The sequence below is a fragment of the Heterocephalus glaber genome, unplaced genomic scaffold, assembly GCF_053883595.1.
Source record: "Heterocephalus glaber isolate CG9 unplaced genomic scaffold, H.glaber_assembly_v1.0 deba00001547, whole genome shotgun sequence".
Taxonomy (NCBI): Eukaryota; Metazoa; Chordata; class Mammalia; order Rodentia; family Bathyergidae; genus Heterocephalus; species Heterocephalus glaber.
The window spans coordinates 10,580,534-10,595,491 of NW_028258340.1; the positions used below are offsets into that span (position 1 = coordinate 10,580,534).

The 14,958-nt window shown below is 41.6% G+C and overlaps 3 protein-coding genes across 4 annotated transcripts in view; 2 read left to right on the forward strand and 1 right to left on the reverse strand.

Annotated features, from left to right (window-relative positions):
* Positions 1–14,958, forward strand: part of LOC101708200 (X-linked retinitis pigmentosa GTPase regulator) — a 126,914-nt gene that overhangs the window by 88,654 nt on the left and 23,302 nt on the right. The window lies entirely within an intron of this gene.
* On the reverse strand, positions 9,870–11,266 carry LOC101707832 (small ribosomal subunit protein eS26). Its single transcript, XM_013074021.3, has one exon. The coding sequence runs from the start codon at positions 11,129–11,131 to the stop codon at positions 10,787–10,789; it is 345 nt and encodes a 114-aa protein (XP_012929475.1). The 5' UTR covers positions 11,132–11,266; the 3' UTR covers positions 9,870–10,786.
* Srpx (sushi repeat containing protein X-linked) overlaps positions 14,527–14,958 on the forward strand; it is a 106,929-nt gene continuing 106,497 nt past the window's right edge. For both annotated transcript variants that reach the window (XM_004850028.3, XM_013074019.3), the window contains exon 1: positions 14,527–14,772. In XM_004850028.3, coding sequence (XP_004850085.1) covers positions 14,676–14,772 — 97 coding nt within the window. In that variant the 5' untranslated portion in view covers positions 14,527–14,675. The remainder of the gene's footprint in view (positions 14,773–14,958) is intronic.

Below are 14,958 nucleotides of genomic sequence, written 5' to 3' on the forward strand. Positions count from 1 at the left end.
TCAGAGACTGATGGGTGACAAAAGACACTAAGACGCATCCAAAAAGGTTAGAGGTCAGATAACACAATTTCCTGGAATCTAAAAGCTGTTAGTTTTACTAGTGTTGATAAGTTGTTATTAATGATGATTGTTCTTGAGATGTATATAAAGATGAGGACTAATACATATCTATCGGGGCCAACAATATGCAGGCCATAACAGCAAGAGTTACTTCAGAGCAGTATGATAATGGTAGTAAAGAGTTGGAGGAAAATTACATAATGTGATCATCATGTAATAGAATTCATTTGCGAATAAGTTGGATTTCACAGTACTAGATCACATATTCAAGAGCTACATCACTTTTGTTCTTTTTTAAAAGGAAATTAGCATGAGATAAATGGGGAATGTGCCTATATCTTAGGTGTTCAAGATGAATAGAAATTGGACCGAGGAGACACAGAGAGACAGAGAGATAGAGAGGCATAGATGGGTGGGGAGAGACCAAGCAATGTAGGAAACCTTCAGGCAGTTGCATGGAAAGTATTAATGTAGATTTCCAACACTAATAGCTGTGAATTTTTATTCAGCTTGGATGCATTCAACTCTTATAGGTCTTTGTGCAAATCTTGTAACTTTTCCATGCATCAACTTTTTTGGCTATTTACTAGGTCAGAGAAAGCTAGATCCTTGGAAAACACTTGGAACAAAAAATATGACAGGCTTTGACTAAATCAAGCATTTGATTAACTATCAGCATGACACAAACCCAGGAAGAACTAAAGACTATTAACTCATTGTTTCTAAACTTGGACTGGTTTTCATACTTGGCTCCAGACCTCAACGTTATGGCCAACAGCAGTGCTTCTACATGTGCTCAGGCCTCCCTGAGGACCTCCCAATGACCCAGAAATGTTCAACATCCAAGAAAGGTCTTTAGGAAAAGGAGGAGAAAGGCAATGGGCACAGCCACAGGAAGAGAGACTCTATACCAGGTGATCACATAGATAAAACAGAGGACAGAGTTAAACAAAGATGTGTGTTGGCTGTTCTTGCAGCTGGAAGCCCTTCTTTAGCCTCCAGGACTAATTTTCTAGTCTAAGTCCTGGCAGTGATGCTGACTTTTGGGTTGGTTACGAGAGAGTAAATGAAAGTTTTCCTCTTCTCCAACACATCCTTCTCTGACTTGAAACGTGACGACTGTTACATCTAGCAGATGCTTTCTAGATGAGTCAGCATTTTAAAAGACCAAGGCCCCAGAATGGACCAAAGCCATTAGTAGAATCAATAAGGATTAAGGACAGAGTGAGGAAATACAATACAATGAATGCAGTCTTCTGGCAGTCCAAGATGTTGGGAATAAAGGTGAAAGGGCCAGAATTACCTTAACAGGATCCTAAGCAGATCCCACTGGGCCTAAGACTTGAGTTGTTTATTTCTGGGGTGGAAGGATCAATATCATAATAGTTGAGTGGAGGCATGCCTCTGAGGATAGTCTTTATGCAAAAGACATCCCAGTCCAACACCAGTTATATTCATTTTCAAATGCATAGCCTCAGGGATACTAATTGATGACATTCTCCTTACCACACTAAAGTATTCTTGCCTCATAAGTGTTCTGGTCTTCTCCTTCTCTGATAGGTAGAGTAGTGCTATAAGCCAAATTACAACCTAGGGTGAGGTCTTTGAAGTCATGGGGCTCAATGCTTATAGGAAAAAGATTTAGTCTCAGAATGTAACTAGTGCTTCCTTACTTTGTTTCATTTGCTATCTGTCTCTAGTCTTGGACCTGTTCCTTTGTATATAGTCCCTCAGATCCTATCTAGAACAAAAAAGTCCTTCTGCCTTGGGACTCAGACATTCCCTTAAGATCCAGAAGTTGATGTTTGGTATGGCTTCTTTCAGTCTCTTCTGTTTGAGTTGTATATCCTATTTCTGCCTTTCTTTTTCTCTAATATCCATAAGGATCTCATCCACTCCAATGACTTCAGCTTTTACCTCCATGCAAGCACTTTGAATGTATGTTCTCTCCTCATTTCTACTAAATTTCAGATGTCTTACCTCTACAGTTCCACAGTGTCATTCCATCAGCTATGCAATCTTGACATGTTCAAAACCAAACTCATTTTCCCTCCACACTGGCTCTTTAACTGTTTCAGTCCAAGATCAACTAGAGAAGCAGAATCAGCAGGGTGTATAGTATATCAAGCCAGTATCGATTTATCACAAGCAACTGCCTTTAGGAAACTGTGGGAGCTGGCTAAGCAGTCTCTCTGTGGCTGTTGACTCTGAGTCTGAGGCTGCTGGAGTTTGAATCCCATGGGTAGACTGTAGGGGAGGAAAGACAGATGTAAAGCAGGGGAGATCAACAACAGGCTGAAACCAACAAACATGAGCCACAACCCCATGAGAAAGAATTGCAACTCATGTTAGTGCTAGTTGTTTCTGACCTTAGAGATGAACTTATCCTGCAGAAGTGGGGCTTTTTGTCATAGAGCTAAATGCGTACACTTGACCCAGGAGTCTGAGAAGTTGAAGGATCACCAAGGGAAGGCAGAACAGTTGCGGGCGCAGTTGTTGCTTCAGACCAGTGAGGTGAGTCAGCAGATCAGCAACATGTGTGAGCTACAGAATGGCCAGTGCTTCCCTTCTAGCCTCCAACTCTCCCCAATATTTCCCCTGTGGCCAATCCTAACTGGAAACAAACGAGAGTGGATTCTGAGAAATGTAACTCAGCCTAAATAAGTTGATTCATTACAAAGCCATTAAAATCCACCCCTAGTCAATTTGGCATCCATACATATCTCCTTAAAGCATACTTATTCTCTAAATAAAGATAATACAGTAATGTACTTCTGCCTAGCAGAAGATACAGTTATCTTTTATACAATTAAAAATTGCTAACCCCTTCTCCAGAAAAGAATACAAATTCCTTTTTTTTTTCTTTCCGGTACTGGGGATCGAACTCAGGTCCTTGCGCTTGTGGAACTCAGGTTCTACTGCAGCAGGCGGTGAAACCACTGAGCTAGATCCCTGGCCCCTACAAATTCTATTTTTAAAAAAATCTTTGATTGATGATATTCATTCTTTTCCAAGCTGATTCACATACTCCTTTGGTATTTTGTAATTTATGTACTTAAGTACTGAGATACAAAGTAAACTATTATTTTTTGTGTGTGTATGTGATACCAGAGATCAAACTCAGGTCCTTGCACTTGCAAGGCAGGCGGTAGAACCACTGAGCTAAATCCCCAGCCCCAAAGTAAACTATTATTAAGACATATTATGTTAGATGATAAGATGGTGAGAAAGGGAAGAATTTAAAAAATCTGGTTACTATAACTACAGGCATTTTAAAATTAAAATAAGGAAGAAATACTCATAACCATTATAGTTCTCATTTCTGCAATGGTCAGTGGTCATAGCTGATATCAATAACTATTTTCTTCCTATATACTATCCATTGTTATTCTTTTTGGTCTCAACAAGTACCTCAGCTGGCCACAGATTTTCCTGGTGGATTGACACAAACCTTCATTCTTGAAGACTTTGAGATATGAGCAATCTTTCCTGAATTGGATATAGTTTTCAGTTGCTTTGAATCTAGGACATAGGAGTATTAAGTGACAAATTTGAGGATTTCTGGCATTCCAAATATGCTACTTGTTACACCCATTGTGTGACAACTGCAGCAGACTTTCTCCCTTATAGTCAGGATTAAATACTCTGGCTAGACAATCACCCCTTTTTCTGACTGTTACACCAATGGCATAAGGTACAAACAGTGCCCAGGCAGCAGTACCAGCTCCATTTAAAAAAATTATTGTTGGATCTTCTATTAGAAAAATTCCTCCCTTTGGAACTATGACTTCTAGACCAGCAAAGCCTACATCATAGGGAGGAAGCAATGTTTTGTTACTGGCTCCCTAGAAGTCACAGTGAGTGATGGTACTCATTTTCATGCCTAGGCGCTTGGATTTATGAATACTGACTAAAGGAGAAACAGCACCATATATTGGATCCTGACTCAAAGCTTCTTTGAGTATATTGTCCTGCTCTGAAACACGTTGCCACCTAGCTCATGCCATAAGCATGTCTTCAAAAGGTTACTCCATTTCTATCAAGCTAGCTACTTCAGGAGGACAAAGAACATAGTAAAACCAGTATATTCAGTGGGCATGGGCCTGTTGCTGTATTTTGTTTGCTATGAAATGAGTTCTTTGGAAGTTGTGCTTTGTAGAGTGCTATAATAGGGGATGAGGTATTATGTAAGTCCATGCTTCATAGTTTGAGCAAAGGGATTGTGGACAAAGAAGGCAAATCTGTATCCAATGAAAGTGTCCATTCAAGTAATCAGGAAGACTACAGAAAGTCCTGGATTGAGGTTTTTCCCTTCATTTTGTCCTTCAGGGATGTCAGAGTAGGGCTTTTGTACTTTCAGGTGGTGCTTTCGATGTCATGCAGAACTCCCTAGAAATTAGGCCTGAGGTTTTCCTCTTCAGTTACCTTTTCACACATAACTCCCCATGAGGCCATTGGTGTGGGCTGGAAGAGTGAAAATGTAGCAGTAGGGGCCTTGGGCATGTAGGCCACTTCATACAACTTATTTGTGCCTTCAGGGACTGTTAAAGCCTCAATATATATATTCTTCCATTTGATGATGAAGTGATGTTATCCATGCCCAACTTTATGGCTTGACTAATTGGACAACATCCAATTTATGATGGACATGGTAACTTGGTGGCTCATGGTTACACATTCAGTGTCTGCTAAAGCCCAGAAGTAAGCTGAAAGTAGTTGCTAAAAAGGAGAGTAGTTATCTACAGAGTACAGCAGGGCTTTACTCTAAAACTTGAAGGGTCTGGCTTTGCTGCTCCCGTAGGAGCTTGGCAAAGATTTCAAAATGCATCTCTATCTGCCACTGATACTTCATTCACTACAGTATCTTCTGGGTTTTATGGCCCAAGTAGCAGAATAACTTGTCCAGAAACTTAGAAAAATCCTTTTGTCTTGGATCCCACTCAGAATTTGCATTCACATTCATACAACACCTAACCAAAGAGGAAAACAAGGATTCTCTCAACCCACTTGTGGGTTTTTTGTTTTGTTTTGCTTTTTGTGTATAGTACTAGGGATTGAACACAGGGCCTTCACACTGAGCTACATCCTCAGGCTTTTATTTGATTTTTTTTTTAATTTTGAGACAGGCTTTTTCTACATCTCTAAGTTACCCAGGTCAGGTTTGAACTTGCAGTCCTTCTGCCTCAGCCTCCCAGGTACTGGGACTATAGCTAGCTTTTATTTTAAAAATTGCTAAACAGTACCTGATTGGCCTGCATGGGACCTGTGCTGTCTCCTCCAATTCAGCAACCTAGGAACAAATTCTGCTGACACAGTGTGACTCATGTAACCACAGCTATGGCCAAGGTTTGGAGCTATTGTTCAGGGAAGACAAATCAATGCCTACCCCACAGAGATTAAGCATTTACTCATCTTTACTCTTTTCACTCACAAACATAATATCTCTATATATTAGAAATGTCTTTATATAGTCTCTGTTACAGCTCTTATGTGTCTATATGTATCACACATTCCTTCTACAACATAAACCTTTGGTATCTAGTTATTTTATGTATGCAAGAAAATTATTTATCATTATACATTTTCTATTTATATACATTACTGATCTATAATAAATAGAATTTTGAGATAGCCTTCATGATGATGTCATGTTACATGCCATTAGAATTTGAATATGAAATTGAGGGTACTAGTCAGTTGACCCGAAGGTAGAAACCTCTGGGTGGGCCTAACTTAGTCACATGTGCTCCTCAAAAGCAGAGACTTTTCTGGCTGGTGGTAAAAGAGGAAGTCAGAGAGATTTAAGTGTGATAGAGATTTGGCGCAAGTAAGATTCTCTGCTGCAGAGATGGAGGGGTCCACAGGGTGGACAGTAGTTCCTAATAACTAGCAAGAAAACTGGACTTCAGTCTTCTAACTACAGGGACCTGACTGACTAACACTTTCCCTGTGTTTAACGTGTGCAGTAGCTATTGGTGCCAGAGGCTTTGAATTCCTCTAGTGTCTGTATTTGTCTCTTTTCTTGACTTTGTGCTTCCCAAATGCTCCTTCTCAGAGATAGTCTGTGGCTTGCTGCTCTTTCAGCTGAAATCCACATGCATTGTGCTGGAGCCTTGTTGATATCATGGTAAGCTATAGAGAGGGGAAATGTTCTAGGATTAAAGCTTAATCTCTTAGTATGCCTGTGTCCTTGGGCTGTAGCCTTCATGAATCTTTCTTAGTTTTTTTATTTCCTCCCTTAGAGATGAGATAGGAAGTGGCTAAGAGAGCTAAAGTCAGGGAAAGGCCTTTCCCAAGGTGGGACAAGGCTCTGGTAAAGTCTTTCCCCTCAAGGAGTAGCTCTTTTAGTATGAAGGAGGCTCTGAGCATGTGTCAAATGATTAATCTTACTTTCCTTCTGGCAGATCAGGAAGGGTCTTTCTTGGACCTTCATCATGAAAATTTGGTAGGATTCTTAAAGATAAAGCCCACAACAATGTGTGAGTCCTTGCTATGACTTCAGCTACCAAGAGTCTTTCATTCTCATATTATTCCACACTAAGACTTCAGCACTTTTTCCAAGTTACCATTTAAGTTTATGGCTTCCAAATCAGTATGGAGATACTTCAAAGAACTAGGACTGCAGGTCCCATTTGACCCAGCTATTCCCCTACTGGGTATCTTCCCAAAAGAATTAAAAGAATCATACCACAGCGATATATGTGCACCTATGTTTATAGTGGCACAGTTTGTAATAGCTAAAGCTTGGAAACAGCCCAAGTGCCCATCAATTGGAAACTGAATAAAGAAGATGTGGTTTTTTTATAAAATGGAGTATTACTCAGCCATAAAGAATGAAAAACTAGAGTCATTTATAGCTAAATGGATGCATACTGAGGCCATACTCTTTAGTGAAATAAACAGGACACACATGTGTAAATACCAAATAGTTTCTCTAGTGAGAAATTGAAAGTGTAAATAAGGATGAAAATGATTAAAATGAATAATTGATAATTTGAAAAGGAAAAGGTCCAAAGGTGTAGGGGTGGCAGGAGGGGAAGGGGAAAGGGAAGAAGGGAAAAGAAAAATTATGAGAAAGAAAACAAATGGAAACAAAGTCTATGTAAATAGGGAAGGGTGGAGGGGGTGAAGGGCACACAGATAATGGGGAAAAAATAAGAACTAAGATGCAGCATGTTCAGGTACAAACACCCAGTGATAAATGTAAATGTATTGTATACCTAAAATGTACCAATAAAGATATAAAACAAAAAGTTTATGACTTCCAGCATGTCTTCTGCTTCAGATCTTGGCTGTGATTCCCTGGACTTGTTTGTCTTTCCAGATGGCAAAGGATAGCAATTTGCCCTAAAAGCCCAGTTCTCTTTTGAGTCGGAGAAAAGTCATCAATTTTTAATATGCCCAGCTTTTCCTTTTTGTAAGGACAAGAATGATGGCTTCCAAATATGTGACAACTTTCACTGAAAGTTGTTAATTTCATTTTTAAATTTCTGTGTTCTGGCATTTGTCTATTTTCTTTCTGGCCTCCAAGTCCTACTTTATAGAAGTATGTTTCTTGAATATTTTCTGTAAACATCACATAGATATTTTATGAAATTATCTTTTCTTTTTCCATAGTTTTATAACAGATCTGTTTTCCTTTGAATCTGTAGAGTAAAAACAGTCGTTTTTTTCTTGTGCTGCAGAATTTTTTCAATCCTTAGAGCTTGCATTGTTTCATTCTGAATATTTATCCTAGTAAGAAGTCTCTAAACAAGAAAATTGTAAATAGATACTATTCATACACTCTCATTAGCTATTTCTTTGATCTTGACCTTGAGCATTCTAACTTGAACCTTCTAGAGCTAGGTTTTTAATAGAGCACAAGTACTAGCCCAACGCATGCTACCCATCTGGCATTCATTCAACATGATGCCAATAAACTAGTGTCAAATCACCTGGTTCTTCTGTTGTTAAGTTATTGGAAAGTCTAACATAGTGTATAGTTTTTATAGGTGTTGTTATGGTTTAGATCTAGAATGTCTCTCCAAAAGCCTCACATGTTCAGAAGTGGAGCTTTTGGAAGATGATTGGATCATGAAGGTATCACATTCATCAGTGGATTAATGCACAGTTAAGAAGTGGGGCCTGATTGGAAGAAGTGAGTCACTGGGGGTGTGACCTGGAAGGTTATATCTCCCTTCCCAGCTCCTCCCTTTTCTCTCTGCTTCCTGTGCACCATGATGTGAGCAGCTTTCTTCCACCAGATTTTCCCACCATGCTGTTTCTTCTGGGAGCCAGCTGACCATGGACTAAAAAGATGAACCAAAATAAACCTCTCTTTCTTTAACTTGTCAAGGTTGGGCATTTTGTTCCAGTGAGGAAAGTGGCTAAGGGTGGTGCCTTATATCAAAGACTAAATCCAGTATCACTGCACTACTCAAAGCATGGTACCAGAGCTGGTGCTGTAGTCTGAATTGTTTGGTTCTGTCCACCATGAGACAAGTGGAAAAAATAGAGAATGTAACCTTAGAAATCATTATAGCAATTTGATGGAATAATTTGCCTTTCGTGGGATCTAATAATAACATCTCGGGCTTTTATTTTCTGTGTCACATCAATTGAACAATTTGTTTCTTAGATGTATTCATTTGAAGAATTTGTCCCTGGATATTTATACTAAAACATACTAAAACCAAAAGTCAAAGTATCGTATTAGTTAACAGGAAATTGTTCTGCTATATGCAGTATAAAGGAAATGAAAGTATTATTTTCAAATCAGTTGTGCTACATTAATTTAGCCAAATATGAGTTCAACGTATCATAGAAAACTCCTCTTCTTATCTTATATTTTGCTTTTCATTGATTTTAATAGGACTCAGTATTTTGGGTATGTAAGCCAAGAGGTGACACAAACCAAAGTTGGGATCATTATAGTTGACCTGAGCATGTTGGAAACCAAGGCAAGGCTGAATGTCATTCAAAGCTCATGAACCGAGAGAATGGTAAGGAAGGCCAGGCTGAATTATAGAACTCACAATAGGCAGCAAAGTTTGGGAAACATAGTTGTCGATAATTTTTAAGTAACAAACAACTGGTTGATGGGTAGCATTTCTAGTAACAGAAACCCATATTTCCCCCTCCAAAGCATGGCTGTGATGATACTTGATTTTGTAGCTAAAATATGACTCATCAATTTCCAAATACTAAGCTTTATAATCAAGCTGTATGGGATATGGTTCAAAGTCATGCTTGTGTACTTTGTGACAGATATAGTTCGTTTAAGAGCCAGTGACCGCCTGCTGCGCAAGCGCAAGGACCCGAGTATGATCCCTGGTACAAAAAAAAAAAAAAAGAGCCAGTGAAACATTTGCCTACAACTGCCTCAAGTTTATCCTTCTTTATGGAAGAGCAGTATTCCATTGTGTATCAGTACGACATTTTCTTTATCCATTCATCTGTTGATGGACATATAGGCTATTTGAAGATTTAGTTATTATACGGATGCACCTTGAGACCATAATGTGAAGTGAAATAAATCAGACACACAAGTTTAAATATTACATGGTTTCTCTTATATGAGAAACCCAAAATATAAAGAGCAAAATAAAGGATACCTATTAAAAAGTGGAGAGATAGTTTTCAAATGGGAAGGGGAACAGAAATGGAAGGGGGAGGGAAGGAAGGGAAAAGGGATTTAAAAGCAACTGAAAGACGAAAATAGAAATAGAGCTTTTTCAAATGTGAAAGGGATCAAGAGTTGGAGGGAGCAGGGAGAAATGGGAGGAGAAGGGGGCACAAAAGAATAAAAGTATGTTTTGTACATGTACAAACTCCCCACAATAAATGGAATCATCAAGTACTGCAAAAATGCACTAGTAAAAATACCTCATAAATAAGAGTCCATGCCTTCTCCATGCTCATAGGGACAAATTATTCAATTGATCCTGTATGTATTTGAGTTGTTTTTCATTCTGTTTCTCTAGTGAGTCGTATTTGTTGATTTTCCAAAAGCCTGGATCCATAATGGGTTGGAAATGTCAAAAAAAATATATAGTTCATGATGCACTGCCCTAGGATGCCTCACTCACTCCTGAGTTTCTTCTTGGCTTTTACTCTGCTTCCGAGGTACAGTGAGCCACCCCATTTCCCCTTAAACTTGCACCCCTTTACTGTGAAAGGATGTGGAAAGGGAAGAACTGAAGAACTGGTTTGAGAGGGTGGTAGGAGAATGAGGATGTGTGGGAGGTAGGAATGGGTAAATAGAGAGGCTAGCTTTGACTCTGACTTTCTCAGAATATTCCTCTTCTTCAGTAGCTGGGTGACTGCCAGGTACTCCTTCAAAGATCAACCAAGAAAGTGGGAGTGAATCTTGGAAATCCATTTCCTTCCTTCTCCACTCATTCAGCTCTGACTGAGGGGACAAGACTGTGTTGTTGGATTCAACCTCCTCAACACCGCACAGATTAGAAAGACACCTCTGTTCCTCCCGCCAGACTTTGATGTCTACATTCGCTTCTTCCCCGCTTGGGCACTTTGCCCAGCACTTGAGAATTCTTCAGAGTACAGGACAGATGCTGTCTGCATGTCCCAGAGGTGCTTGGAAGTCTTTCTTGTGGGCAACTTCACTACACTGTCACAGGTACTATTGTGAAGCTATTTTTTTTTTAAAGTGTAACATCCATTCTATTAGTTCATTCCCTCTGAACGAAGATGACTTTTCTTCAGTCCATTAAAACCCAGGTCCTTACATGGGCTTTGGTGGGGATCGTGGGGCAGCACCAGCAGGTCTAAATCGGCATGGAGGTGTTCGGTCTTTCTGGGCTTCACGAGATCGATTCCTGACCACCTTGCTGTGAATGGCACAACTCACACAGTAATGCAGCTTCACATAGAACTTGGGAAGCACGTAAGAGTCGAAGACCCTCGCTTCGGAAACCTCCTTGACGGCAGCGGCCTCTGCTATGTTTTGAATGACGATCTTAATGGCCTTACCCTTGGGCACACACCGGGCACAGTTCGTGCAGTGAATTGGCTGCACGTGGCCATGGCCGTTTTTGACACAACCGTTGTTCCTTCTTTTTTTGGTCATCTTGGAAGGGAGGACCCAAAAGAGGACTGTGAAGCTATCTTTGGCCTTCTCTGTATCTGTGTAGTTGGGTTTAAAAAAATCATTTTCAGTTCTGCCACCTGCCTTGTAAGCGCAAGGTCCCGAGTTTGATCCCCAGTACCAAAAAAAAAAAAAAAAAAAAAAATCATTTTCAATAGCTTATTTATTCATTTACTTTAAAAAGGAAATATCATATGTTTAAACATTTAAACAGTACAAAGGATTGTATAATAATAAAAAATGATTCCTCCTGCTCTGCCTTCCCCATGGCCTGGTATGGTATCATCTTTTCCCCATAACACAAATAGTAGCAAGATATATGTATTATTTTGCTCCTTTTTATTTCATTAAACAAGATATCTTGGGTACATTTATTTCATGGCAGTATGAATGTGTCTTGATCATATTTTTAATGGCCACATGGTGTTCCATCACATATGAGATGGACATGCATGGACACACTTGATTAAACAATTCACCTGTTGTATATCTATATGTACAGAAACATCAACAAACTTTTGATACTACACAATTGCTAAATAAACACTTTATACACACCTATTTATACAGATGAGTCTGATGGAGGGAGGAGACTACTTGGTTTTCCAGGTATTCTTAGATTTAATATGTGATTTTCCAGATCTAAGATAGTGCATCATATTTGTCCTTGCCGTCTTTTCAGGTTTCAAGTTAGTGTAGCATTCCTGCCTCTAGAGGTATTTGGAATTTATTTCTTGCTTTCCTATCTTCATGTCTCATGCCCAAAATGTCTTTTTTCCTAACTTAGTAATGTCAAGCAGGACAAGAATAAGTTCATGGATCTGTGGTACTTTCTGTATGACTTCTCTTCATTTCTATCAAAACTCATTAACCTGTATGTTACTTTAAAAATTATGAATCTACTCAACTATCCTGTTGTATCATGATACTGTAGAATGAATTGTTAGCCTCTTTCCTCCACTGTCCCTCTGTCTTCATCCTTTTTATCAGAGAGAGGGCTGGAATAGTAAATAAATAAATATCTGATTGGTATTTGCTTAGGGCAGTAAGGAGAGTCACTTTCAACAGCTAGTCTGGTGTTTGTTGTAATTCAGTCAGACTCAGGTGATAAGAGAGAGCCAGATGTTCCCTCTCAGCCCAGTCACAGAATGTGTACAGGCATTTATGAGATCTTGCTTTAGGAGTGACATAGGAAAGGAAGGTCACTTGACAGGGTAGCCTGGACCTAGACTTTGGGGTATATATTAGCCCTTGTTCATGGGCCTAGATCAGTGGTTCCCAAGTGGGGGCAATTTTTCCCCTGGGGGGCATTTGCCATTGACCGGAGACATGTTTTGGTTGTTACAACTGGGGAATGGGAGTGTAGATGCCAAGGATGCTGCTAAACATTCTTTGGTGCACAAGGAAGCTCCTTTCCCCGACAAAAAATTATCCAGCCACTAGTGTCAATAGGTGGTACCTTGGTTCACAAACCTAGGCAATACAATGGCACCTCGGTTCATGAACTTAATTCTTTCCACGATTCTGGTTGCAAACTGAATTGGGTGAGAACTGAATCAAATTCAATGGTTAGGTTCAATATTGACCTTATGAGGAAATTTGATTCAGTTCTTGTCCAATTCGGTTTGTGACCAGAATCGTGGATAGAATTGTTCATGAACCGAGGTACCACACTGTATTGCCTAGATTGGAAAACTCTAGCCATGAATTTATCCCATTCTAAAACTTACATCACTGGACACAGAGGAACAAAAATATGCATCTGGTCAAACTGTGGGTCACAACCCTAAGGATTCAGATTTCACTGGTCTAGGGCAGTGGTGGAGAACCTACAGCATGCATGCTGCAGTAGGCTGTTTGTATCACTGAAAGCTCTAAAAGGTTTCCCATCACTGGCCTTGGGTTGAGTCTGGATGTGGTATTTTCATGATGCTCCCCTGGCAGGGGGTTGGCTTCATGTGTGGACAGGATTGAAAACTCCCTGTAGAATCTGGTTTGATAGAAGCCCCAGAAGAGCCTGACCTCCTCATCTTGTGAAGGTGGGTTACAGAAGGGATACTGGCTCCCTGAGGAGGCAGCAGCTGTGGGAAAATGCACAGGAGATGAAAAGAAGTTCCACTGGCCCCCTCCTCCCCCAGCAGTATAGAGGGTAAAATAGAAGTTCAAGCCTGGGGCTTCTGTAATTCAAAATCTTCAGCTCCCAGGGGCTTCAGCCTAGCTAAGGGACCAGATTACCTGACAAAGGGAAAGGTGCACTGTTACAATGGGTGTGACCTCTGTCAAGGCACAGGGCTCTTTTTTTTTTTTTTTTTTTTTTTGGTACTGGGGATCCAGAAGCAGGTGGCAGAACCATGGAGCTAAATCCCTGGCTCAAGGCACAGGTCTCTTTGAACCCAGAGGTGGCTGGATTTGGACTCACACTTGCCCTTTCCTCCGGGTACCTTTGGGCAGTGTGCAAACTGCACAACCTAATGCAGGAAACCTGACTGGAATTTGCCTTAGCTAAGATGTACCCAGAGCAGCAAAGGGGCACTGAACTGCCCTATGGGTTTACCAAAAACAAAACAGCTAGAGGCTTTCTCAAGTGAAAGAAACCAGATCCATCCTGGGGGCAGCCTGGTAACCCTATCCTGATGCTAGCATCCAGCCATGCCAGACCACAGGGTGGAGGCTCTGGGCTGGCCTTGACGCCTTTGGAGGGCCTGAGAACAGCCCAGTAAATGGGGAGATCTGGCTGCAGGAAACTCCATCCTTGAGGGTGTGGGTGAGACAGGGAACTTTCTGTACCTTGTGCTTTCCCATCTGACCTGGAGGGAGAATCCCCTCCTAACCGCAATAGAGCAGGCAAGCACCCAGCCTAGACCTCGATCCATTCTTTTGCAAAAAAGAAACAAAAAACGTTGGGTACAGGCATAACTGCACACCTAGGTTGCAGTCTCCACTCTGCCACAACAGGGTGAACCTGAACAAGTTTCTAAGCCTCAGCGTCTTCTGGCTAAAGGGGGCATAATAATAGAGAACTTGGGGGTGGTCACAAGGGTCAAATCAGAGAATGTGGCCGTGGTATCCAGCCGCAGCGGGCCACTCTAGACCTCTAGGTTACCGCTTCTCTTTCTGGGGACTTATAAAGTTTTCTCCACAGAAGGCAGCGTTCTAGGAACCCAGGATCTGCGAGGCGGTAAGAGGGAGAGCGAATGGAGCAAAGAAAGCCACTGAAGGATATTTTGGGTCACTGGGGCAAGTCCTTGGCACTGTGTGGTCCTGAGAGGACAGCCTCATTTCCAGAAGAAGTGCTGACACAAAAGGAGGGGGTAGATGGGTGGGTCGGAGCCCCAAACTGCGCTGTGTTCCGGGGAGGCGGAGGAAGGGGGCAGGCTCCGAGCCGGAGGGAAGGAGGGAAAGGCGAGAGGAGGAGTTTTCCAGCTCGGCCTTTACCCGCTCCTAGCGCAGCCCCTGGGTCTCCTCGGTCTCCTCTCGCCCCCTGGAAGCGCGCTGCGCTGCCCAGTGTAGCGAAGCGCAGCTCGCCATGGGGAGCCCGGTACTCCGGCCCGTGCTGCTGCTGCTGCCCTTGCTGCTGTTGCTGTTGGTGCTGCTGCACGTCCCGCCGAGCAGCGGCTTCCCAGGTAGGAGCCAGAAGTGGGGCTTTCTACCCAGTTGGGCTACAGGTACCCCCGGAGCCGCCCCTGGGATCTTTTGCTTGGGATAGAGGGAGGTGCTGGGGGCGCCCTTTGTCTACTCCAAACTCGTCTTTCCCAATCCCAGGGAGTCGGGTTCGAGCCTGGGCACGCTGAAGCGAGAGCGGATCGTCC

Bases quoted from the DNA above. Each gene is read 5' to 3' on its own strand.
- LOC101707832 (XM_013074021.3), bottom strand. From the start codon at position 11,131: ATGACCAAAAAAAGAAGGAACAACGGTTGTGTCAAAAACGGCCATGGC.